Source organism: Carcharhinus amblyrhynchos, chromosome 3 (genome assembly GCF_965287045.1).
Source record: "Carcharhinus amblyrhynchos chromosome 3, sCarAmb.v2.hapA, whole genome shotgun sequence".
NCBI lineage: Eukaryota > Metazoa > Chordata > Chondrichthyes > Carcharhiniformes > Carcharhinidae > Carcharhinus > Carcharhinus amblyrhynchos.
In genome coordinates this window covers 4,901,206-4,927,755 of record NC_137326.1, presented here as the reverse complement: position 1 = coordinate 4,927,755, position 26,550 = coordinate 4,901,206, and the positions used below count along the sequence as shown (strand labels likewise).

At 45.2% G+C, this 26,550-nt stretch overlaps 2 protein-coding genes across 5 annotated transcripts in view; one reads left to right on the top strand and one right to left on the bottom strand.

Annotated features, from left to right (window-relative positions):
- The window catches only part of tpra1 (transmembrane protein, adipocyte asscociated 1), an 80,639-nt gene extending 60,715 nt beyond the window's left edge, over window positions 1-19,924 (bottom strand). The window contains exon 1 of one of the 4 annotated variants that reach the window (XM_080218651.1): window positions 19,906-19,924. Coding sequence is in view for 1 of the 4 variants with exons in the window: in XM_080218647.1 (XP_080074773.1) it covers window positions 5,115-5,141 (27 nt within the window). In the remaining 3 variants the exon portion in view is untranslated. Of the gene's footprint in view, window positions 1-4,563; window positions 4,612-4,973; window positions 5,174-19,905 lie in introns of those variants that run through there. The other 3 variants (XM_080218648.1, XM_080218647.1, XM_080218649.1) reach the window with 3 other exon arrangements.
- A 280-nt stretch (window positions 19,925-20,204) lies between these two features.
- Window positions 20,205-26,550, top strand: part of mcm2 (minichromosome maintenance complex component 2) — a 36,426-nt gene continuing 30,080 nt past the window's right edge. Inside the window, exon 1 of the mRNA XM_080218646.1 lies at window positions 20,205-20,281. Within this exon, the coding sequence (XP_080074772.1) occupies window positions 20,276-20,281 (6 nt within the window). The 5' untranslated portion in view covers window positions 20,205-20,275. The remainder of the gene's footprint in view (window positions 20,282-26,550) is intronic.

Genomic DNA, 26,550 nt, shown 5'->3' with positions numbered 1-26,550 from the left:
GCTGCACCTGCAGGCTGGGTTTTTGTGACTCATGCACAAGGACCCTGAGGTCCCTCTGCACCGTCACCTGCTGCAGTTTTTTGCCACATAAGTAATAGTCCTTCCTACCATTATTCCTACCAAAGTGGACCACCTCGCACTTGCCAACATTAAATTCCATTTGCCAGTTCCTGGCCCATTCGCCCAGCCTATCTAGATCCTTCTGCAGACTCTCCACACCCTCCGCGCAATTTGCCGTTCCACCAATCTTGGTGCCATCAGCAAATTTCGACACCATACACTCGGTTCCCTCCTCCAGATCATCTATATAAATGGTAAATAGCTGAGGCCCCAGCACCGACCCCTGGGGCACTCCACTAGTCACCAACCGCCAATCCGAAAAGCATCCATTAACCCCCACACTCTGTCTCCTATTTGACAACCAATCCTCTATCCACGCTAACACCCTACCCCCAACTCCATGCCCCCTTACCTTCTGTAATAACCTCTTGTGAGGTACCTTGTCAAACGCCTTCTGAAAATCAAGACAGACCACACCCACCGGCTCTCCTCTATCCACCGCCCTAGACACATCCTCATAGAACTCCAATAAATTCGTCAGACACGGCTTCCCCTTAACGAAATCGTGCTGCGTCTGCTCTATCAAGCAATTCCCCTCAAGATGCCTCGCTATTTCCTCCTTGATGACGGATTCTAACATTTTACCTACAATAGACGTTAAACTAACCGGCCTACAATTCCCCGCCTTTTGCCTGGCACCCTTCTTAAACAACGGCGTAACATTAGCCGCTTTCCAATCTTCCGGCACTTCCCCGGAATCCAGCGACGTCTGGAAAGTAACAACCAAGGCATCCACTATCACCTCCGCCATTTCTTTCAGAACCCTCGGATGCATTCCATCCGGTCCTGGGGACTTGTCCACAATCAGTCCCTCCAGTCTGTCGAGCACTGCCTCTCTAGTAACAATAATGTCATTGAGACCCTCCAGTCCTACCACCTTTCCATCGCTAACACCCGGCAAATTATTCACGTCCTCCTCCGTGAAGATCGAAACAAAAAAGTTATTCAAGACCTCAGCCATTTCCCCATCCCCTACCACTAAGTCCCCCCCTCATCCTCTAAGGGTCCAACGTTCACCCTAGCCAGCCTCTTCCTTTTTATATATTTATAAAAACTCTTGCTATCCTTTTTTATATTAAGCGCTAGCCCAGCTTCATAGTTTCTCCTACCCTTCTTTATCAACTTCTTTGTCAATCTTTGTTGACATTTAAACCTCTCCCAATCCTCTTCTTGCCCACTACTCTTAGCTACTCTAAACGCCTCCGCTTTTAATTTAACACTTTCCTTCACCTCCTTCGTTATCCACGGCTTATTACCTCTCCTCCTACGGTCCTTTTTAACCATCAGAATAAATTTCTGCTGAGCACCAAGGAAGATCTCCTTAAAGATCCTCCACTGCTCCTCAGCAGACCTACCTTCCAACGCGCTCCCCCAGTCAACATTCGCCAATTCTTCTCTCATCCTACCGTACTCCCCTCTGTTCAAACAAAGGACGCGTGTCCGGGAACCCACTTTCTCCTCCTCCATCTGCACCAGAAACTCCACCATACAATGATCACTCTCCCCAAGAGGATCCTTCACCGCAAGGTCCCTAATTCTACCCACCTCATTACATAACACCAGATCCAAGATAGCTCGCTCCCTCGTCGGCTCCAACACACACTGTTCAAGGAAACTATCCCGGCAGCATTCCAAGAACTCCTCCTCGAGCCCACCGCGTCCAACATGGGTCGACCAATCAATATATAGATTGAAATTCCCTATAATTATGGCCGTTCCATTCCTGCACGCTGCACTTATTTGCGCGTTAACAGCCCGCCCCACCTCCAGATCATTATTCGGGGGCCTATAGACAACACCCACCAGCGTCTTCCTCCCTTTGCTGTTCCTAATCTCCACCCACAACGATTCCACTTTCTGCTCTTTGGTTCCTATATCATCCCTTGCTACCACCCTGGTGCTATCCTTAATCAGCAGAGCTACGCCCCCCCCCCCCTTTTTCCTCCCGCCTATCCTTCCTAAACACTTGATACCCCTGGACATTCAGCTCCCAGTCCCTGTCACCTTGCAGCCACGTCTCTGTAATGGCCACCAGATCATATCCATTTGTGTCGATCTGCGCCACCAGCTCATCCACTTTATTCCGAATGCTTCGTGCATTCAGATAAAGTGCCTTCATCCCAGCCTTCACCTGGACCCTATTTGCCAGAACGCCACCAACCATACTCACGCCCCCCACTCCCTTTATTATTGGGACATCCTCGGCCTCTTCTCTTACCTGTACCCTCTCCTTAACTTTCGCCCCTGTAATGTCACCTACCCTCGCACCCCTCCCCCCCCCAGTTAGTTTAAAGCCCTGTCTACAGTCCTATTTACACGATTCGCCAGGAGTCTGGTCCCAGCACGGTTCAGACCAACCCCATCCCACCCGAACAGGTCCCACCTACCCCAATACTGATGCCAATGCCCCATAAATTCAAACCCATTCCTCCCACACCAATCTCTGAGCCACCCATTCACTTCCTTAATCTTATCAACCCTACGCCCATCTGTACTCGGTTCAGGCAGTAGCCCAGAGATAACCACCTTGTCGGTTCTACTTTTTAATTCCATTCCCAGCTTTTCATACTCCCTCCCCAGATCCTCCGTTCGCATTTTGCCTAAGTCGTTGGCACCCACTACAACGACCGGATTCTCACCCTCCCACTCCAGGTTCCTCTGCAGCCCAGATGCGACATCCCGGACCCGAGCACCAGGCAGACAACACACCCTTCTGTGCACTTTGTCATTGTGACAAAGGACAGTGTCAATACCCCTAACCCCACTATCCCCAATTACTATTACGTTCCTTTTCGCCTTCTCTTTGCCTATGTCCTGCGTCTGCATCACTGTACTGTGTGCAGTTTGCTCACCAACCTCACCTCCCTCGTTTTCGTCCAGACTGGAAGCAAGAACCTCAAACCTGTTATGCAGATTGAGAGGCTGAGGCATCCGCTCCCCACCCTCCTTCCTCCGCTCCCCACCCTCCTTCCTCCGCTCAGCAGCCCCCTCTTGTTCCTGACCCTTAGAGTTAGCCAGTCTGGGGGGGGTGGATGTCACTTGCACCCCATTGACAATGGCACCCTCTCTCCCCCTGATGAGCCTCAGTATCTGTAGCTCAGAGGCCAGCTCATCTACCTTGAGCTGGAGCTCCTCCAGCAACCTGCAGACATGGTCACTGGGAACAACCCTGGGGTCCACCAGCTCCCACATCATACAGAAACGACACATCACATGCCCCTCCGTTATTCACTGTAGTAATATTGAAAATTTCAACACGAACTTACCTGGCCCTTTTTCTCCCCAGCCCTTTGATCCTAAGCCCTAACAGCACACTCTGCTTCCCTCTCACTCCGCTGCCCGCTCCGACACTGCCCGCTGTCTACACCAGGCCTCCTTTCAAACCTGGCGCTGTTTTAAAGCCTGTTCCCCCACAACTCCCTGCTATCCACTCCCTTAGAATTCTTAAAGTGGTAAACACAAAAAGCCCGCAAAAATGCTTTTAAATGATTTAAACAGTTCTACAACAGGTGATAATATCTCGAAAGAGAGTGAAGTAGCCTAAGAAATTTTTCTATGTAATGAGCATCGTATAAATAGGAATTATGTCTAAATGTGCAGCTAGAGATATGCCGACACATTACAAACATATACACAGAATCCTGCAGTGCAGAAGGAGGCTATTTGGCCCATCGAGCCTGTACCGACCACAATCTCACCCAGGCCCTATCCCCATAACCCCATGAATTTAACCTAGCTAATCCCCCTAACACAAAAGGGCAATTGAGCCAATTGGCCAATCCACCTAACCTGCACATCTTGGGCAGCACAGTGCCAAGCACTGCTGCCTCACAGTGCCAGGGTCCCAGGTTCGATTCCCAGCTTGGGTCGCTGTCTATGTGGAGTTTGCATGTTGGCTGTGTGGGTTTCCTCTGGGTGCTCCAGTTTCCTCCCATAGTGCAAAAGACGTGCTGGTTAGTTGCATTGACCCAAATAGGTTCTGGGGTGTGGCGACTAGGGAAATTTCACAATAATGTCATTGCAGAGTTGATGTAAGTGTTACTTGTAACTAATAAACTTTAAAATCTTTGGACCGTGGGTGGAAACCGGAGCACCTGGAGGAAACCCTCACACAGACAGTGACCCCAAGCAAGGAATGGAACCTGAATCCCTGGCACAGTTAGGCAGCAGTGCTAACCACTGTGTCACCATACCACCCCGTCATATACATACATACACTCACATATCAATATTAGAACTTCCTCAAGCTGAAATCCTCACTTACATTTGAGTATTACTTAAAAGCACAAATCGGTGTTCTGATCACCCAAAAAAACAAACACCGAAATACAGCATTGTCTTATAATACATCCTAACCCTGCACATACCCTAACCCTGCTACACATCAATTTTTAATGATCACGAAGTATCAGTAACATTGGGTTGCAGACTCACGTTACTCACCTTGGTTGATCCACCTTCAACTGGACGGAGGTTGAAGGCAAAAGCAGCAACACAAGAAGTGCCTCCCTCCCCTGGTACGGCAGTCTAACACTGAACCTCCCTCCCACAACCATTCGATTTGATGCTTCCGTTTCTGTTTTGCTTTCAATTTCTCGTCTAGGCCAAAAAAATCTCCCAAAAGGTCGGTACTTCCCCTCTTTTCAAAAACCTTCGCTTCCAGGGCTGGAAGGGAGACAAGCGCAATCTTAACTCCCGCAGTCAAAATAAAATGCACTTAATCTCTGTGTAAAGGTGGGGGGAGGAAGAGCCCAGTCAGAATGGATACAATGTAGCAGACACAGACTGTAGCAACTAAACAATGTGTCAATTTCAACGTGATACAATCAGCACCGAACCTGATCGCTACTTACAGCTAGCTTTCCAAGGGGGAATCAGAATGGGATTAGCAGGTCGTTCCCACACCTCAGGACAAACATATCTCTGCCTTTCCCATCTCTCTCGCTCGCTGTCTTGGGGCTGCTTTATGGACTTGCACAGGGTCAGCAAATCACCTGACTACAGCGGGGCTCCTTCCACATCGACTCGGTACAAGAGCGGTTTCCTGCTGGTTGGGCCCTTCCTCCTCCTCCTCTCCCCACCCCCATCCAAATTTCGGGCACTGTCTCTAAACTACACAGCGACGTGCCCGACGAACCGGGGGGGGGAGGGTGGGGGAAGGTGAGTGGTTGAATCGTGCAGCACAGAAGGAATCCCTTCGGCCCATCGTGCATATACCAGCTCGTCGGAAGAGCCATTCAATTAGTCCCACTCCTGCCATTAACACACACACACAGCCTTCAAATTAGACAAACAATTCTTATATTAACGTTCATAGAATCCTTGCAGTGGAGAAGGAGGCTATTTGACCCATCTTGATCTTTCGGGTCGGTCTTTCGGGTCAAACCAAGTAAACAAACTTAAATTACGTTCGGACAAAGAAAAAGGGGGCAGCTCCCCAAAAGGAGGGGGAATGGCCCGAACAGAAACAAAAGGTACAAAGGAAACTTAAGACACGTCAAATCAAAATGTGATTAATCGGGGTCTATAAGGCACCTCAGCCCCCGCGGTGCCCAACGGGCACGGAAACCCACCTTTGTTGTCTTAACTCGTCCCAATCCCTGTAACCCCACATATTAACCCCACGTGTTTACCCCACCAATCACCCTAACCCACACATAGCGCCTTTCACTCTCTCACGATATCTCGAGGCACTTGACAGTAAATTAAATCATCTTGTTTGGAGTATAATAATTGTTCTGATGCAGGAAACACAAAAACCGATTTGCACACAGCCCCCCCCCCCCCCCAACAAATGTTATAATCACCAGATAAGTGATGTCTTGGTGAGGGATAGGTATTGGTCCAGGGTAGCAGGAGAACTCCCCTGTTCTCCAAAATAGCCACGATGTGGAGATGCCGGCATTGGACTGGCATAAACACAGTAAGAAGTCTCACAAAACCCAGGTTAAAAGTCCAACAGGTTTATTTGGTAGCAAACGCTGATGAGGGAGCAGCCTCCGAAAGTTAGTGGCTTTTGCTACCAAATAAACCTGTTGGACTTTAACATGGTGTTGTGAGACTTCTTACTCCAAAATAGCATCATGGGGTCTCTTTGGCCCACCTGTGAGGGCAGACAGGGCCTCAGTTTAACATTAAAATAAGATTTTAAAAATACTGCAGAAGCTGGGGGTCTGAATATTGGGGAAAGTGCTGGGATAACTCAGCAGGTCTGGCAGCTGCGGTGTAGAGAGACACAGAGTTAACTTTTTTAAACAAATAGGGATTAGGACTAGATTAGGACTAGAGGGCACAGCCTCAAGATAAAGGGCGGGCGGTTTAGAACAGAGTTGAGGAGGAACTTCTTCACTTGAAGGGTGGTGAATCTCTGGAATTCTCTGCCCGTTGAAGTGGTGGAGGCTGCCTCGCTCAATATTTTTAAGACGCGGGTTGATAGGTTTTTGACAGGCGAGGGGATTAAGGGTTATGGGGAGAGGGCGGGAATGTGGAACTGAGCCACGACAGATCAGCCATGATCTTATTGAATGGCGGGGCAGGCTCGAGGGGCTAGATGGCCTACTCCTGCTCCTATTTCTTATGTTCTTATGGGATGGCACAGACGTTAACACTGCTGCCTCACAGCGCCAGGGACACAGGTTCGATTCCAGCCTTGAGTCACTGTCTGTATGGAGTTTGCACATTCTCCCTGTGTCTGCATGAGTTTCCTCCATTAGTACCTCACACAAATGACCCAGTGGTAAGAATGTGAAACTTGCTGCGATAGGGAGCAATTGAAGCAAATAGTGCAGATGTATTTAAGGAGAGGTTCGATAAGTATGCAGGAGCAAAATGAACAGAAAGAAAGGGCAGGATTAGGGGTGCCAACTCTGATTAAATGCATTCCTGGAGGTTTCATCACATGATTTGGCTGCACACTCCAGCCTTTAGTCAGCCAACACACACATTCTTGTGACGCTCTGCCTTCCCATACTAACTGAAAAGCACAAAGTCTCATTACACAATTGGATAAATGTTTGACTGTCAACGTTCCACCCCTTTGGGTGGCACAATGGTTAGCACTGCTGCCTCAGAGTGCCAGGGACCTGGGTTCAATTCCCAGTCTCGGGTCACTGTCTGTGTGGAGTTTGCATGTTCTCCCTGTGTCTGGGTGGGTTTTCTCCAGGTGCTCCAGTTTCCTCCCACAGTCCAAATAACGTGCTGGTTAGGTGCATTGACCATCCTAAATTCTCCCTCAGTGTACCCAAACAGGCACAGGAGTGTGGCAGCCAGGGGATTTTCACAGTGATTTCATTACAATGTGAATGTAAGCCTACTTGTGACTAATAAATAAACTTTACTTTGTTTTCAAGACTGTTATATCTGGTAAAAAGAAATATTCAAAGAAAGTAACAAAACAAAACTCTCTGAACATCCCAATGACTGTTCTCCAAAGTTGCACACAGCAGTCTCCTGGAAATTGACCTTCAATTCCTGGGGATTCCAGACTAGTCTGCACAGAGTCAGCAACCCCTCATCTGGATGAAGGGCAGTGGGAGGAGACTCATTGGAACAGAAAGACAAGTACAAGTTAACTGGGCTGAATGGCCTATTTTTATATTTAGATGCACGCATGGTAGCACAGTGGTTAGCATTGCTGCCTCACAGCACCAGGGAGCCGGGTTCGATTCTGGACTTGGGTCACTGTCTGTGTGGAGTCTATACATTCTGGGTACGTTTCCTCCACGTGCTCTGGTTTTCTCCCACATTCCAAGGATGTGCAAATTAGGTGGATTGGCTATGCTGAATTGCCTCTTACTTGTCTCAAGATATGAAGGTTGGGGGGGAAATTAGTGGGCTAAATTTGTGGGGTTACGGGGTTATCACCTGGGTGGGATGGTCTGTCGGACCGTGGGTGCAGACTTGATGGGCTGAATGACTTCCTTCTGCACTGTTCCATTCTTTAAAGTTATGATTGATTTTTTACCTCATCTCTACTTTTCCTCTGCATCCATATATCCAAAAGAATCACAGAATTGTTGCAGCACAGTAGGAGGCCACTTGGTCCACTGAGCAGCACAGTGGCACAGAGGTTAGCCCTGTTGCCTCACAGCGCCAGGGACCTGGGTTCAATCCCGGCCTTAGGTCACTGTCAACAATCTAAGGATTAATCATTGCAGTTTAGTCAATACTCCGAAAAATCAGAATACATTAACGATTTGTAGCTGAGTTTGGCTAAATTTGTGCGACTCATGGACAAGAGTAAATGGAAATAGATTTTTAAAATAGCAGTTTAGAAAGGGAAGTGAACCAGATATAATTATGAGGTCACAGGCTGGCACAAGAATGCATTGTTTTAATATTCAGAAGTGCAAATCAACAAAATTAATATTGATTCACTATGGCCTTGTCTCCATCTATTTTGTTTATGACCAGTGTTCCTTCCGAGGTAAAACACAATTTAATTTGTAACTGTGAGGAGGATGATAGCCACACCTGCCAACATACTTAGCCATTTAAATCCACTCATTCATATTTGGGGAATTAAAAAAAAAGTTTTTTTTCCTTCTCTATTTTGTGTTTGCTAACATCCCTAGTGTTCAAAATTATAATTACAAATGTGGGCAAGGTATTAAAAGGGAAAGCATTGTATATGATCTTCCATCAATGTAAGCAGGGGGATCATTTGTGTTACACTGCTAATGTTTCTCAGATTGGAGATGTAATACATTTGGAGCTTCGTACCTTCAATCTAAAAAAGCATAAAATATAGGGACTGGAGTAGGCTGTACAGCCCTTCCAGTCTGCTATTCCATTCTTTAAAATTATGACTGACTTTTGACCTCATCTCTACTTTTCCTCCACATCCTTATATCTAAAAGAATCATAGAATTGTTACAGCACAGTAGGAGGTCACTTGGTCCACTGTGCAGGATGGTGGCACAGAGGTTAGCACTGCTGCCTCAAGGCACCAGGGACCTGGATTCAATTCCAGCCTTGGGTCACTGTCTGTGTGGAGTTTGTACATTCGCCCCATGTCTGCGTGGGTTTCCTCCAGGTGCTCTGGTTTTCTCCCACATTCCAAAGATGTGCAGTTAGGTTGCTAAATTGTCCCAAAGTGTGTAGGTTAAGGGCATTAATAGGGTAAGTACATGGGATTCTGGAAAAGGGTCTGGATGAGAATATTCTGTTGGAGAGTCAGTGCAGACTCAATGGGCCAAATGGCCTCTTGTACTGTAGGGATATGCCATGAACGCAATGCTCATTAGCTTTGTTGACGTTCAACCGGAAATTGAGAACCATGTTCGACTTGCTGCGGCCGGAGAAGACCTGAGAAATAGTTGAGTGGAACTAAGAGCAATAGATGAGCAGAGAGTGCAAAGATGAGGATTTTCCAGAAAGGGATGTTCGTTCTAGCCAGTAATTACACTTGTGGGGAGAAATGGATATTGGCTGCAATTGTCCTACACAGTACAGACCAAGGATGAGCTGGTTTGGAGGAGTTATGCTAACCAATTGGCTGCAGCACCACATTAGAGTCAGGCGAACTAGCAGGGTCAACATGTGGGGTTACGATGATAGGGATTGGGTGGGATTGCTGTTGGTGTAGGCTCGATGTTGGCGCAGACTCGATGGGCTGAATGGCTTTGTTCTGCACAGTAGGGATTCTATACCAGATCTATGTAAGAGAAATTTAGCTAGCTTTCTCCCCCAAGTTTATCCCATAGTCTTGCATTTTTTTCTCCTTTGGGTATTCATCCATTTCCCTTTTAAAAGGCATGACTGAATCTGTCTCCCTGACACTCTCAGACAGTGCATTCCAGATCCTAACCACTCACTGTGCAAATCTGTCTCCACCACATTCTCGGACAGTAAATTCCAAATCCTAACCAGTCGTTGTGTGAATCTGTCTCCCCCACACTCTCACACAATGCATTCCAGATCTGAACCACTCGCTTGGAATCTGTCTCCACCACACTCTCAGACAGTGCATTCCAGATCCTAACCACTTGCTACAAGAATATTTTTTTCCTCATGTTACTTTTGGTTCTTTTGTCACTTGCCTTCAACCAGCGTCTCTGGTTCTTGATGCGACTACCAATGCGAATGGTTTATCTCTACCTACTCCATTGTTACAGACGGGACAGAGACAAACTGAACTTCTTTATCCTCTCACCGCCCGTAAGCAGAGTTATTTTTGAAGGAGGCTTCAGTGTATTTTTTCCAAACTCTCAGTACGTGGTCCAATTTCATAAGTGACACGCGGCCAAGTAACTCAGAAGGTTAGTTTATTTCACATTCAAATTGGGGGGAAGTTGTGGGCAGGCAAAAGGAATATTCACAATGTCTTGTGCGCACACATATGCACACGCATACTATAAAAGGGGATAGAAAAGGAGGATTTTTTTTTTACAACTATGGACAACAACAGTAAAAGAACCACAGAAATTAATATCAGTTCTTGCAATTTCAGATTCCAGAAAGTCAATGCGGTGAGGGTGATTCTTTTGTGGCCGAGTTGAACTCATGAGTTTCTGGTTGGAGACAGCAGCACAAAAATCCTTGAAAAAGAATGAGAATGCTTTTAAAATAAAATAGGCTTTGAGGAGTTGAGAGATAGTGGGCAGCTGCTTGGCTAGCCAGGAGCCTTGTTATTCTTTTCAAGTCGGAAGTAATCAGCAGACTGATCTGAGGCTAGAAATGTAATACTAGGAAGTTCTTATGTGCCCACCGCAGTCCAATGCCAGCATCTCCACTTCATAGAAAAGTAACATTAAAATTATCAAAGTGGCAAGAAGCATGGGCTCACATGATGTGGCCCCATTGATGAGTTAATTGCAGTTTCCACAAGTAGTTTGTGTTTCTGGCCAAAATCCACTTTAGAAGTGAAATTGTGGCTGTTAACACCTCTTCAGGTATAATGAGTTTACATAAAGAACATAAGAAATAGGAGCAGGAGTAGGCCATCTAGCCCTTCGAGCCTGCCCCGCCATTCAATAAGATCATGGCTGATCTGTCGTGGCTCAGTTCCACTTTCCCGCCCTCTCCCCATAACCCTTAATCCCCCCTCTTATCAAAAACCCATCAACCCACGTCTTAAAAATATTTAGCGAGGTAGCCTCCACCACTTCAACGGGCAGAGAATTCCAGAGATTCACCACCCTTTGAGTGAAGAAGTTCCTCCTCAACTCCGTTCTAAACCGCCCCCCCTTTATCTTGAGGCTGTGCCCTCTAGTCCTACTATCCTTTCTGAGTGGGAAGAGTCTCTCCACCTCTATCCTATCCATCCATCATCTTATACGTCTCAATGAGATCTCCCCTCATTCTTCTAAACTCCAACGAGTACAAGCCTAATTCATTCAGCCTCTCCTCATAGCTCAACCCCCTCAACTCCGGCATCAGCCTAGTAAACCTCCTCTGCACTCCCTCCAAGGCCAAAATATCCTTGCGTAAGTACGGCGCCCAAAACTGCACACAGTACTCCAGCAGCGGCCTCACCAATGCCCTATACAGCCGCAGCAAGACCTCCCTACTTTTATATTCAATCCCCCTCGGTATGAAGGCCAGCATCCCATTAGCCTTCCTGACCACCTGCTGCACCTGCAGGCTGGGTTTTTGCGACTCATGCACAAGGACCCCGAGGTCCCTCTGCACCGTCGCCTGCTGCAGTTTTTCACCACTTAAGTAATAGTCCTTCCTATCATTATTCCTACCAAAGTGGACCACCTCGCACTTGCCAACATTAAATTCCATTTGCCAGTTCCTGGCCCATTCGCCCAGCCTATCTAGATCCTTCTGCAGACTCTCCATATCCTCCATGCAATTTACCGTTCCACCAATCTTGGTGTCATCAGCAAATTTCGACACCATACACTCGGTTCCCTCCTCCAGATCATCTATATAAATGGTAAATAGCTGAGGCCCCAGCACCGACCCCTGGGGCACTCCACTAGTCACCATCCGCCAATCCAAATAGCACCCATTAACCCCCACTCTCTGCCTCCTATTTGACAACCAATCCTCTATCCACGCTAACACCCTACCCCCAACTCCATGTCCCCTGACCTTCTGCAATAACCTCTTGTGAGGTACCTTGTCAAACGCCTTCTGAAAATCAAGAAAGACCACATCCACCGCCCCTCCTCTATCCACCGCCCTAGACACATCCTCATAGAACTCCAGTAAATTTGTCAGACACAACTTCCCTTTAACGAAACCGTGCTGCGTCTGCTCTATCAAGCACTTTCTCTCAAGATGCCTCGCTATTTCCTCCTTGATGACGGATTCTAACATTTTACCTACAACAGACGTTAAACTAACTGGCCTATAATTCCCTGCCTTTTGCCTGGCACCCTTCTTAAACAACGGCGTAACATTAGCCGTTTTCCAATCTTCCGGCACTTCCCCGGAATGTCTGTCTTCGTTATCACCCTGGCTGGGGAGTCAATTTCACTGTCAGCCTTCTATATTTGAGAGTATAACATGGCCTTACAATGGGATGCGAGATTCCACAAGGATGAAAGTGGAAAACTTTTGTTTTTGTAATCTCAGTTGGAAGCTTCCAGAACAGACGGCCAATCTTGTGAGTTGTGTGCCCTGCAGCATCCACATATTCCCTTCAGAAGCAGTCCATTTAGAAAGCAAGAGAGAATTAAGTTTTGACGCATACAGTTTTGATTTCTTTTCACATCTTTTGACGTAAGACTATCTAAGCTCTTTATGATTTCCAGCACCTCTATTAAATATCTTTTCACTTTTCTCTTCTCCAAGGAGAATATCGCCAGTTTCTCCAATCTGAACTGGAGTCCCTCATCACTGGAACCATTCTCGTAAAGCATTTTCGCACCTTGCTGGATTAGAAAATTCCAAAGACACGCCACACCTGCTTGAAGTACTAGCTGCCATGGAGAAAAGTCTTCAAGAGTCAAAAACTCTTTGTGATTGAAGCTAGGCTTTGTCCAATGGCAGATAATAAAATGGTGATATTGTACTTCTGTTTCGGTTATACAGTGGTATAATTGTTGTACCAAGTTTTATCACATAGGAGGGGACAGGGACAAAAGCTACATGATTTGATTGAAAAAGACAGCTGGTCTCAGAGTTTATCCTCATCAAAGGATTACTTGGGTTGTGAGGTCTGTTAAATCTTCAGAATGTCCATTGACACCACCGTATGAGCCAAGGATAGAGCGGACGTAGGGAAGATGCTTCCATTAATAGGAGAGATAAGGAACTGGGGACACAGCCTCACCCTTTGGAGCTGAGATGAGAAGTAATTTCTTCAGCCAGAAGGTGGTAAATCGGTGGAATTCATTGCCACAGAAGGCTGTAGAGGCCAGGTCATTGAGTGTATTTAAGACCAAGATAGATAAGATCAAAGGTTATAGGAAAGAGGCAGCAGAAAAATGGGATAGAGAAACTTATCAGCCATGATTGATTGATTGACAGAGTAGACTCGATGGGTCAAATGGCCTAATTCTCGTCATATCTCTTATGATCTTAATGAGCTGGAGGCAGGGCAGGACTTGTGGCAAACAGTCCATTATCTAGCTGTCTAGCATACACTGACATTAGCCACAATTGAGGTGATTAGGGTGGCATGGTGGTACAGTGGTTAGCACTGCTGCTTCACAGCACCAGGGACCTGGGTTTGATTCCAGGCTTGGACCACTGTCTGCGTGGGTTTCCTCCGAGTGCCCCAGTTTCCTCCCACAGTACAAAAGATATGCTGATTAGGTGCATTGGCAATCTAAATTCTTCCTCAGTGTACCCAAACAGGTGCCAGAGTGTGGCAACTAGGGGTTTTCACAGTAACTTCATTACAGTGTTATGTAAGTCTTCTTGCGACACTAATAAATAAACTTAAACTGGCAAATGCTCCAGACAGCCACACTTAGAGACCACACTGCTGTAAGTAAGAAATCTCACAATACCAGATTAAAGTCCAACAAGCTAATTTGGTAGCAATCAGATTGCGCTACCAATTAAAATTGCTGGGCTTTAACCTGGTGTTGTGAGACTTCTTACTGTGCTTACCCCAGTCCGACACCAGCATCTCCACATCATTGATTTTAAACACAGAATTTGCAGGTATCCAACCACCCTGTGAATCCTTGTTAATCCCACCTCACTGCCAATCCACTTGCTAGTTAACCTTTGCTTGAGAGGTGATTCTGTGTTTATGAGCTTGAATAACCTCAATTAACTTCCTTACCTGTTTGTTCTTTACTCAGTTTGTCTGACTTGCTTGCTCTGGTAAAAGATCACCGTCATGCCATTTTGAAAAGGAGTAGGGTGCTATCCTAGCAAATATTTATCCCAGAATCAAAAATCACTGAAAGGGATTATCTAGTCATTATTAAGTAGTTGTTTGAAAATTGGCCATGGCATTTTCTGCATTACAATAGCGACTACACTTCAAAATTGCTTAATTGACTGTAGAATTATCACTTTGGGATGGCCTGAAGTCAGAGGTTTCAGAATGGTCAGACTTTCTTTCCTTTATATGAAAACCATATTGCGGCATTTTCCTTCCCCATCCCACCCCACCCCAGTATAGGCAGAAAGAACGGGAATGGTTAGGTGTAGGACCAGCACTTCTCCAGTTATGATACTATCCACAATCAATCCTCTCCTCTTATTATTTCCTGATCTTTGTTTCTCTTTCATCCCCTGCCCAATCTCATTTACATGTCAGCCTCTTCAATTTTTCCCCACCCCTGTTCTGTCAAATAGATAAATATTCCACTAAGGAAAGTTGCAAGACCTTGTAATCTAATTAGAAGGGGAGTAAAATTTTACATGGTCATTCATTTATTGATCATAAGTAAGCAGCACGTTTGGTGGGTTCCAATTAACATTACACATTCTGTCAGAGGAGGCCATTTAGCCCCTTGAGCATTTCTCTCTCTCTCTCCCATGCAATCAGGTCATGATCACTGCCCTATTGGGGTTCTATATCCTTCATGTAGCTGGACAAAATGTTCTTTGGATTCATGTTATGTCAGTTGTCTTAACATAGAATGACTCAAAAGTAGGTTAGACAAAACATCTTACCTTAAAGCATAAATATTGATTTATTCTTGTCACATGTATTGGGATGCAGTGAAAAGTGTTTATTCTTGCAAGCTTTCCTTGTGCAAACAAAGCATAATGTTCATACAGAGCATGGGGGAGGAGGAAAAGAAAGGGTGCAGAATATAGTGTTGCAGTTACAGACAGGGTGAAGAGAAAGACCAACTTGATATATGGTAAGTCCATTCAAAAGTCTGACAGCAACGGCGAAGAAGCTGTTCTTGAGTTGGTTGGTTGGTACATGACCTCAGCCTTTTGTATCTTTTTCCTGACGGAAGGCGGAAGAGAGAGCATCCAGGAGTTCTTAATTACGTTGGCTGCTTTTCTGAAGCAGCAGGAAGTGTAGACAGTGTCAATGGATGGGCTACGTTCACAAACCTTTGTAGTTTGAGGTATTGGTGAGAGCAGGAGCCATACCAAGCTGTGATACATCTGGAAAGGATGCTTTCTCTGATGGATCTGTAAAAATTGATGAGAGTCATAGACATGCTGAATTTCCTTAGTCTTCTGAGAAAGAAGCAGCATTGAGCTTTCTGAACTATAGGATCGACGTGGAAGGATCAGGACAGTTTGTTCTAGACACCTAGAAACTTGAAATTCTTGACAATTTCCACTTCATCACCATTGATGCAGACGGGGTATATTCCAATATATTTCTTCCATCAATTGTGTGTGTTTTAATACTGGGACTTTTTCTTCAACTCTGGCTAATCATCCCTATATCAAGCAATTTGGGGTGGAATTCTCCAGCTGCGCTGGTCTAAAAGCTGGAAATTCCCATCTGACCATTAATGGCGTTTCACATTCTCCACAACCCACCCGCTAAAATTCCAGTGGCGGGCGGGCTGGGAGAATTCCAGCCTTGAATTCCAATCTTAATTGAAAGCTCAGAAGAAACACAAAATTCCTCATACATCCAACAATATTACTAAACAGCCACACAAAGCTCATTTGACTGCTATCAACTAATAAAGTGGCTTGCAAAACCACATCATTTTTTGAAAGAAGCCACACCATACACATATTTTGTATATAGTCCAAAAATTATAAACATGATGAAATTGAATCTAGTCCAATAGAAGATTCATTCAAATTTTCCCTTTACTTTTTGTCAACTTCAATTTTTTTCTCCACTTGTAGTCATCCTGACACATTTTTGCTGTGTTAGGTTTCCAATCTTCCACTGATGAAACCAGTCACTCAGGAAACTACAGTAAGAATGTGAGAAACAGGAATCCATGACACTGTTCACCAGGCTGATCTTCTACATCAACTGCATTTTAGAAACATAGAAAATAGGAGCAGGAGTTGAGCCAGTTGGCTCATCGAGCCTGCTCAGCCATTCATTATGAGCATTGCTGGTCATCCAACTTTTCCTGTTCTATCCCACATACATTCGTTCTAGTTCTGCGGTAAAAATCTTGTCATCCTTGATCTTCAATATAGTCAATGGCTGACATCCACAGGCTTTGGGGTGGAGAATTCCTCAGATCCAGAACATGAGTGAAGAAATTTCTCATCTCAGTCCTAAATGGTCAACCTTTTGTTCTGAGACGTCTCAAGTTCTAAACCCTCAAACCAGGGAATTTGATTTGATTTATTATTATAACATATTAACAGTGAAAAGTATTGTTTCTTGCGTGCTATACAAAGCATACCATTCATAGAGAAGGAAAGGAGAGAATGCAGAATGTAGTCTTACAGTCATAGCTAGAAGTGTAAAGAAAGATCAACTTAATGCAAGGTAAGTCCATTCAAAAGTCTAACAGCAGCAGGGAAGAAGCTGTTCTTGAGTCGGTTGAGCCTTCAGACTTAGGAAAAAGGTGGAAGAAAGAATGTCCAGGATGCGTAGTGAAACCTGCCTCTCAACGGCTGTTGTCAAGCTGCACTGTGAAGCTAAGTATTTTTACATATTTCAATCAGATCACCTCAATTTTTCTAAATGCCAGAAAACATAGTCCCATTCTTGTCACTTTGTCCAGATACAACAGCCCCATCATTCCATACATTAATGTAATTAACCTCTGTTTAGTCCTTGACAGTAAGTATATTTTTCTTTAGGTAAGAAGACCAATGCTAAGGACAGGTACTGGAGGCCCTCCAGGACTGACCCTCCCATCCCACAATAGTTTCTCTGAAGTAGTAACATCATTAAAAAAGATTTACCTATTAGGCAGTGTTTCCTCTAACCTCTGGTGGCCAGCTTGTTGCACTGCAAGATCCCTTTATACATTGACATGAGAACAGAAGGGGTCACAATTTAAAATCTCACCCAAAGAGTGGCACCTCCATCAGTGCCAGTCTTTGTTAAGTCTCTGAAGTGGGACTTGAATGCACGATCTTCTGACTCAGAAGAAAGTGCAACCCTTAGAATGAGTAGATTGCAAACAGAAAAGCTCCAGCTCCCTTCTTGGTCCTAGTTGTTCATCAGCTACGCGTAACAAAACATCAGTTTGTGATTAATTCTAGTCCAGCTGTTCAGCTATCAGTTGGCACCACTGTCATCTCTAAGTTACAGAATGGTTATAGCACTGAATGATGCCATTCAGCCCATCAAGTGTGCTGGCTCACCTCCCCACACTTTAGTCTTGCCCTGCAAGTTTTTTTGGTCTTCACGAGCTTATCTAATTATCTTTCAAAAACACATTGAATCTGCCACCACCATACTGAGGCAGTGCATTCCAGATCCCAACAACTCAATGAATTTTTTAAAAAATCCATAAATTGCTTTTAGTTCTTTTGCCAATCCTCAAAAATAATGGGTATTCATTAATTGTTGGTTAAGGGATCTTCCAAGTATAAACTAGAGACACTTACAATAATTACTTTTCAAAATTAATTATCTTTAAAGAGTCTTGCAACATCTTGATGATTTACATTTATCTAGGAAAAGATAAAATATTAAATAACCTTCACAAAGACACACTCTGACAAAATGACAACATTTTGGCAAAGGAAATATCAGAGGTGACCGCTAGTTTGATCAAAGAAGGGGGTGCCTAGACAGAGGATTCAGTGGAGGGCCTTGGTGGCTGAAGGTATAGCCTTCAGCCACCAAGGCCCTCCACTGAAGATTTCAACAAGCAAGTTCAGAGTAATGAAGAATTCAGAGGAAAAGTTTTGTTTAAAGTTTAAAGTTTATTTGTTATTGTCACAAGTAGGCTTTTATTAACATGGCAGTGAAGTTACTGTGAAAAACTCCTAGTCATCACAGTCCAGCACTTGTTCAGTTACACTGAGAAGAATTTAGTATGACCAATGCACCTAACCAGCACATCTTTGGACTGTGGGAGGAAACGTGAACACCCAGAAGAAACCCATGCAGACATGAGGAGGACATGTAGACTCCACATAGACATTGAAGCAAGCCAAGAATTGAACTTGGGCCCTTGGCACAGGAAGGCAGCAGTGCTAAGCACTGTGCTGCTAAAGGTGAGGGGTTTTAGGGTTGGAGGAGGACACAGGGATAGATGGGTAATGAACAGAAGGATAGAGATAAATGAAGGGAACTTGAAATACAAGCTGTGCCACTGAATGCAATGCAGATCAATAAGGACTGGAGTGAAAGGCAAGTGCAGCACAGGATACAGGCTGGATCAAGTTTACAGAACGTAGAGAGAGGATGTTAGGCTGGAAGTAATCAGCACATTGGGTCAGAGTCTAGCTCAGGGATAATCTGGGTCAACCAAACACAATGGCCTTTGACAAGGCTGGAAAAAGTGACAAAGGTGCAGAGTTTACAGTTGGGAGCTGAAAGGTATTGATTCTATTGTTTAACATTGAATTGGAGGCAGCTGTAATGCATCCAAAATAGATATTGGACAAGAGGTTTGCGAACTTAAAAGTTCAGAGGGTCCAGAGAAGTGACAGATGGTACTTTGGAGTAATCAGTGTATATTTAGATGCTGCTTGTATGTCTGTGTATGATACTTACAGTGCAGCATATCAACGTGGGCAAGGAGGGGGGCTCAGGATAGATTCTTGTGAGGCCCCAGATCACAAAAAAAAATCACAGAATTCCCACAGTGTAGGAAAAAGCTGTTCAGCCTATCAAGGCTGCACCAACAACAATCCCACTCAGGCCTTATCCATATCATCCTGACACTAAGGGGCAATTTACCATGGCCAATCTGGGTGTGGTAGGAAACCAGAGCATTCAGAGGAAGCCCACACAGGCACGGGGAGAACATGCAGACTCCACATAGAGACAATGAGCCAAGGCTCACAATTGAACCCTAATGCTGTGAGGCAGCAATACAACCACTGTGCCACCCTAATATAGTGGAAAGAGAACCCATTGCTGTGAATGTTGAAGTTATAATCAGATATGTGAAGCCAAGAGCCATTGAGAACAGATTGAGCCACCCAGAGAACAGATCTGCAAGAACAATTACAGCAGTGGTGAACCGAGTCCCAAAAGTTGTATCCAAAAATCAAGAGTTGACACAAATGCAAGTTTTTTTTGAAACCTGCCAACAATTTGGAGACTATCCCTTAACAACACCTTAACTGACAGCCCGGCCAGCCAATCAGCACGTGTGGTGGTGTCAAAGTGCGGTTGCCAGAAACCAATGACAGACAGCAGGAGGTGGGACCTGGGCTCTCACCGCTCCTATTCCTTTCAGTCATTGACTCGGCTTCACTTTTGGTGAATAAATAACTTGTACCTTGTTGCAAATAATAATTATAAATAATTCAGTACATATTCTAGGCCCTAACCCAGTCTGTACATACACCCCGGCTGCCGAAGCTCCAAACTTGTTCCTGCTGGCACAGCACTGATGACGTCGCTAGGCGCTTCACAGTGACGCAGAGTATTAATATGCATATGAGTCGCTTCTGATTGGTCCGAATTAATTAATATACATGAGCGTCCGATTAACTATGCGTAAGAACCCACTTCTGATTGGGCTGTATTAATATGCAGGAGGAAACGATTAATATGCGCAAATAGCCGCTGCTGATTGGTCAGAGCTAATTAGTATGCATAAGGACGCGATGATGTGATCGCGCTGTCGGGGTTTGGCGCGAAACTCGGGGTCAGGTGGGTAGTTTGGCGCCAAAGGGTTTCGTCCGCTTCAAGCTGAGGAGAGCGAGCGGAGGAATGGCGGTGAGTGAGGGTGGGAGTGAGAGGAGCGAGTGAGCCAAGCGAAGCGCCCGCGGCGACGGTGATCCGAGGGAAATGCGGGTGGGCTTTGCGGCGATCCCTCCAGCAACAACGCACACCGGGCAAAAAGTCGCCAGCTGCAGGTTCGGGCCTAGTCGCGGGATCGGGCCTAAGCGGCAGCTGCTGATTTATTGACCGGGGACAGGGACACCGTTAGTAGTTATTTCCAGTGCCCTCTCCTGCATTCGTCTTGTAACTAAACCCGAGACAGTGTGTCTTAAATTCTGTAAAGTTTTGTCTTCGGATTTTATTTGGCACGTGTTGGCGGGGGGGGGTGGAGGAGAGACAATGCTGCTCGCTGAACCAGCCTCCCATCTACTGACCCTTTCTACACTTCCCTCTGCCTCGGCAAAAGCAGCCGGCATAATTAAGCGCCCCACGCACCCCGGACATTCTCTCTTCCACCTTCTTCCGTTGGGGAAAAGATACAAAAGTCTGAGGTCCCGTACCGATCGACTCAAGAACAGCTTCTTCCCTGCTGCCATCAGTATTTTGAATGGACCTACCTCGCATTAAGCTGATCTTTCTCTACACCCTCGCTGTGACATTCTGCGCCCTCTCCTTTTCTTCTCTATGAATGGTACGCTTCGTCGGTGTAGCGTGTGAGATACAATACTTTTCACCGTATCTCAGTACATGTGATGATGATGATAATCAAATCAAGGATCTCCTGTGGTGTTGATCGTTGTGAAGCTGTTCTGCGTTGAGAATGGGGGGACTGGAGGGGGTGATGGCAGCGCGGGAAGGGACAGATTTGATTTATTGTCACATGTGTCACATGTTATTGGCATGCAGTGAAAAATATGTGACCTCAGACTTTTGGATCTTCTTCCTGAGAAATTATGCCTGGAGCGTGTGTGGTCCTTGATTTATGCTGGCTTCTTTTCCGAGGCAGCAGGAAGTGTATGATGGTGGGATGACAGCAGAACACGATGGCACGGATAATTTATTTGGTCTGTGTTGCTCTGGCATCCTAGTGTGCCCTGAACCCCTGTATTTATTGACCTATGTTGCCACCTCATTTAACAAAGCCTCAATTTTAAAACTCATGGCCTTGCCTTCACTGCTTTAGCTTACTTTCGGTCTGGGCTCCTCCAATTCTAGCCTTTTGTCCATTCCCCACTCCATTTGCTCCATCATTGCCTTCCTTTGTTTGATCTTAAATTTTGGAGTTCCCTCCATGAATCACCTTTATCTCTTGTAACACTGCTCCCTATCTACCTTTCTGATCAAGTTTCCGGTCATCTGTTCTAATACTTCCTTTGTCAATCTTTTTCTCATTTGTGCTGTATGTGAGGATGTGTTGCCACATGCAGAGTGTTTATAAATAAATATTATTGTTAGGTCTTCAACACTAATATCTGTGGTTCTGTAGTGTGTGTTATCACCTGCTGCTTGGGTGAATCTGTGTATACGCTGCAGTAGTTTACAAGATCTACTTTGTGGTTCTTGCACAATATTCCATTAAACACATATATAACTGGCAACAATGCTGCTTGACGACCTACACGTTCTGATAGTGTTTCCGTTCGGGTGAAGAGAGAGGAGATGAAGCATTACTCCAGATCTTGGACAGTGCTGGAAAGGACAAATTGTGCCATATGATCAAAACTAACTTCGTGCCCAAGCATTGATGATTGCAGAGGAGTTCAGAATTTATGAACCCTACCAAGTCTAAGGTGAGTGCATTGCTCAGTTCATGGAAACACTGAAGAGATTGGCAGAGCACTGCAAGTTCGGAAGCGCCCTCAGGATGCCGTACAGCATTGGCTGGCCTGTGGCCTCTGGCATGAAGCCATTCAGTGGAGGTTATTAGCTGAACAGAGTTTAGAATTTAAATCCACTTTGAAGATTGCCCGGCGCACAAGGGAGCGGAAGCTCTGCAGAGTTCTGCACTGCATGTGGAATGCTGTCGATATGGCAGGACAGGCTACAGGGAATTGATGTCAGAAGTGCAAGCAAGTTGGTAACAATACCCATAATTGCTACTAAACCCAGAGAGAGGGAAGCAAAAGGAAGCATTTAGAAGGGCAAAATAAAAGTTCCATGTTGTCACCCATGGAGAGGGTCTGCAGGGAAACGAGTTGAGGCTGAACATTGTCAGTGCGGGGTGAAGTCGATCGTTTCTGGATTCTCCCTAAACTGGACAGGAAAACAATGAAATTGGAGGTTGTCATGGGGACGGTGGTGTCCTTGATACCCAAATCATTATACAGGGAGAAGTTAAAGGCCCTGCTGCTAACGCCAGCCAAGATCACATTGCAGGCATATACAGAGGAAGTGGCATCCTTTGAGAGTTGTGCAGTGGTTAAGGTACAGTTGAAGGACCAATTTGCACACTTTCCACTATGTGGTAAAAGGTGACTACTCTGCATTATTCAGATGCCCCTGGTCATACAAGTTGAAATTGAACTGGGAAGTGATTAATAGGCTGGTGGACTCCAACACAGGTTTGTAAGACGTTTTGGGTAAATTTAAAGATGCTTTTCAAGGAACCTTTGCAGAGAAGGCCGTTAAATTACGGCTGAGAACAGATACTCATCCTAAGGCACAGTATGGTGGCACAGTGGTTAGCACTGTTGCCTCACATCACAGCAACAGGGACCCGAGTTTGATTCTGGGTCTGTGTGGAGTTTGCACATCTCGTGTCTGTGTGGTGCATCTCTGGTGCTCTGGTGCTCGAGTTTCCTCCCATAGTCCAAAGATATGCAGGTTAGGTTGATTACCATGCTAAATTGCCCCTGAGTGTCAGGGGGATTAGCAGGATAAATACATGTGGCCAGAGGGATAGGATCTGGGTAGGATTGTGGTCACTGTAGACACAATGGGCCAAATAGCCCCCTTCTGCACTGTTGGGATTCTGTAAGCACATGTGGTACCACCCACCATTATAGTTAGTTAAGGTATGTACAATTTCATGTTTTTTATGTATGTTGTTTTCTTTGTAATTGTCTTGCGCATTAACCATATGCTTAAATAAACTTTGTTTGATCATACCGAGAGTGAAATATCTTAAGGTTACCTGTGTCAAAGTGCAAAACTTACGATCTAGGCCTACTTCATAAAACACCTTGGTGTTTCTGACCTGAATTATCAGAGAAGGTACTGGGCAATGAAATCATGTCAGCGGAGTCAGCTCTTGACAAACTCGATGAAATATTTCCAGAAAAGTGGTTAGTGACAATGGACCCAATTTGTGGCACAATACTTTATTGAGTGCATGAAGCACCACAAAACCAGACATGAAGTTTACACTGCATCACCCAATGCCAAATGGTCTGGCAGAACAATTTGTTCAGACCTTGAAACAATCTCAAAGTGTCACAAAGGGAAGGGTTGCTAGGGCATTGGATAAACTTGTGTATGTACTGCCATGTGCGACAACCTGGCACAGTAGTCAGCACTGCTGCCTCACAGCTCCAGGGACCCAGGTCCACTTCTGACCTTGGGTCACTGTCTGTGTGGAGTTTGCACAATTTCTGTGTCTGGGTTTCCTCCCATGGTCCAAAGATGTGCAGGTTAGGTGGATTGGTCATGGTGACTTGTCCCTAAGTTAGGGGAATTAACAGGTTAAGTACATGGGATTTTGGGAAAGGGTCTGGATGCTCGCTGGCTTCATTGATGTTCAACCGACAGTTGAGAACCATGTTCAACCGGCAGCGGCCAAAGAAGGACGAAGAGTTGGTTAGGTGGCATCAAGAGGGACAGATAGCCAGAAGAGCAGAGTGTGAAGTTGAGGACTTTTTGGAAAGGGCTGTTCAGTCTAGCCAGTAATTACACTTTTAGGGAGAGGCGGGTACCGGCTATGATTGTCGCCCAAATGGGAAGGAAGCAGCACCAGCCACCAGCAGTCCGTCTAAGAGGGATCGCCACACTGAGCAGCAGGATCTTCCAAAATTCCTGGTAACTACTCAGGAAAAGATTCCTGAAACAAGGAAGCAGCTTGTACAAGACTGTCATCCTCCAATAGACTCATAATGTCCATGTGAACTATCTGACTGGACTTTGCATCGGGAGTAGTTTGCACTACTGTCTAAATATTCATAGAATCATATACTCTACTTTGTATGTATTTATGTTTTGCTTGATGGACCAAAAATGATTTAAAAAGATGGATTAAAAAGTTCAAGTTTATTAGTCACAAGTAGACTTGCGTTCACACTGAAATGAACTTCTTGTAAAAATCCCCTAGTTGCTGCATTCCGATGCCTGCTCGGGTTTGTTGAGGGAGAATTTAGCATGGCCAATTCACCTAACCTGAATGTTTTTGGACTGTGGGAGGAAACCCACTGAGACACAGGGTGAATGTGCAAACTCCACACAGATGGTGACCCAAACCAGGAATGGAACCCGTGGTGCTGTGAGGCAGCAGTGCTAACCACTGTGCCATCCAAGGGGGAGGAGTCTGATATGTATGTTCAGAAGTGTGTGCTGCCCCTTAATGTGGGTCATGTGACCCTGGGAGGAGCTAACACCCCCCATGTGGAATCCGGTTAAGCAGTCTAGGATTTGACTGCAGGACAGTGCGCACCTGTAATAAAGAGTTTCTGGTGTTTACATTTACAAGACCTAGTTTGTGGTGGCTCTTGCACAATGCTTTGTTAAATACATATGTAACAATATTCCATGATTGCATTGTGAAAATCAAGGGCTTTGCCTTGAGCATCAATTGTTCCCGATCACATTCTCTGCAGTAATGAAAGTTAGCTCTGAATATGTTCAAATTTTCTTCTTTTCCATCAAGTATTAGAATCATAGTGCCCCTAAGTACAGAAGGAGGCCATTCAGCCCATCGAGCCTGCACTGGCTCTCCCAACAGAGCGTCTCATCCAGGCCCTATACCCATAATCCACATACTTACTCCACTAATTCCCCTAACCTATACCCTTGGGTAAGAGGCAATTTAGCCTGGCCAGTCAACCTAATCTGCACATTTTTGGACTGTGGGAGGAAACTAAAGCACCTGGAGGGCAGACATGAAGGAGAATATGCAAACTGCACACAGTCACCCAAGGCCGGGATTGAATCTGGATCCCTGGCGCTGTGAGGCACTAATGCTAACCACTGTTACTGTTGTTCCGTATCCATTTCTAGTCAATGCTTTTGCCCTTTTCCATGGTCGTTATTGGAATTGGTGGTTTAAGACAAATTTTTTTAAATGGGTACTGTGTGTTTATGCAAATTGCTGAAATTGAAACTGGCCTCAAACGTGAACTTGCATTTAGAGTCATAGAGGTTTACAGCATGGAAACAGACCCTTCAACCCAACTTGTCCATGCCGCCTTTTTTTTAAAACCCCTAAGCTAATCCCAGTTGCCCGCATTTGGCCCAAAACCTGAATACCTATCTTACCCATGTAACTATCTAAATGCTCTTTAAAAGACAAAATTGTACCCACATCTACTACTACCTCTGGCAGCTTATTCCAGACACTCACCACCCTCTGTGAAAAAATTGCCTCTCTGGGCACTTTTGTAACTCTCTCCTCACCTTAAATCTATGCCCTTACCTTTTATATTGCATCTTTCAGCCTTCAGGGTGTGTCAAAGTGCTTTACAACCGGACGTACTTTTGAAAAATAGTACTGGTGTGATGTAGGGTACCAAGATAGCTAGCTTCCTGAAACAGCAATGTATTAGTGACTTTTTTTTTGTAGATATTGGCTTGCTGATTTTAAAAATTAGCCCAGGTGCACACTCCCCTGCTCTTCAAAAATTTGCCATGGAATCTTTTACATTTTGGGGGGAGTGTGTGTGGACGGAGCTTAGGTTTGACAACTCACCTGACAGATTTCATCTCTAATAGTGTTGCTGTCCCTCAATACTGCGCTGAAAATATTGATCTGTATTTTGAATTTGAGTCTCTGCTTTCTGTTTCAGGCAAGTGTTACCAGTTTTACTGCTTGTACGGTCATTGAGGCCTACCTCCTCACTTTACCTCATGCTTATGAAGTGGTGTCCCTTTAGATGTGTATAGTGAGTCCTCTCTTATGGAGAGGTCATTTGTTGAAAATGGCAAGTTACATGGTCATCGGCATGTGTAACTGTAAAGGATTCAACCTGTATAGTTCTGACTGCACCCGAGGTCTAGTCTTTAATGAGCCGTGCAAGATGAAATTTGGTTTGAGGCAACTGTTAAGTATACACTCTATTGCATCAGCTGAATATTTGATGGAAATTGCATTCATGCCTTTGGCTGAGTGTTAACTGATA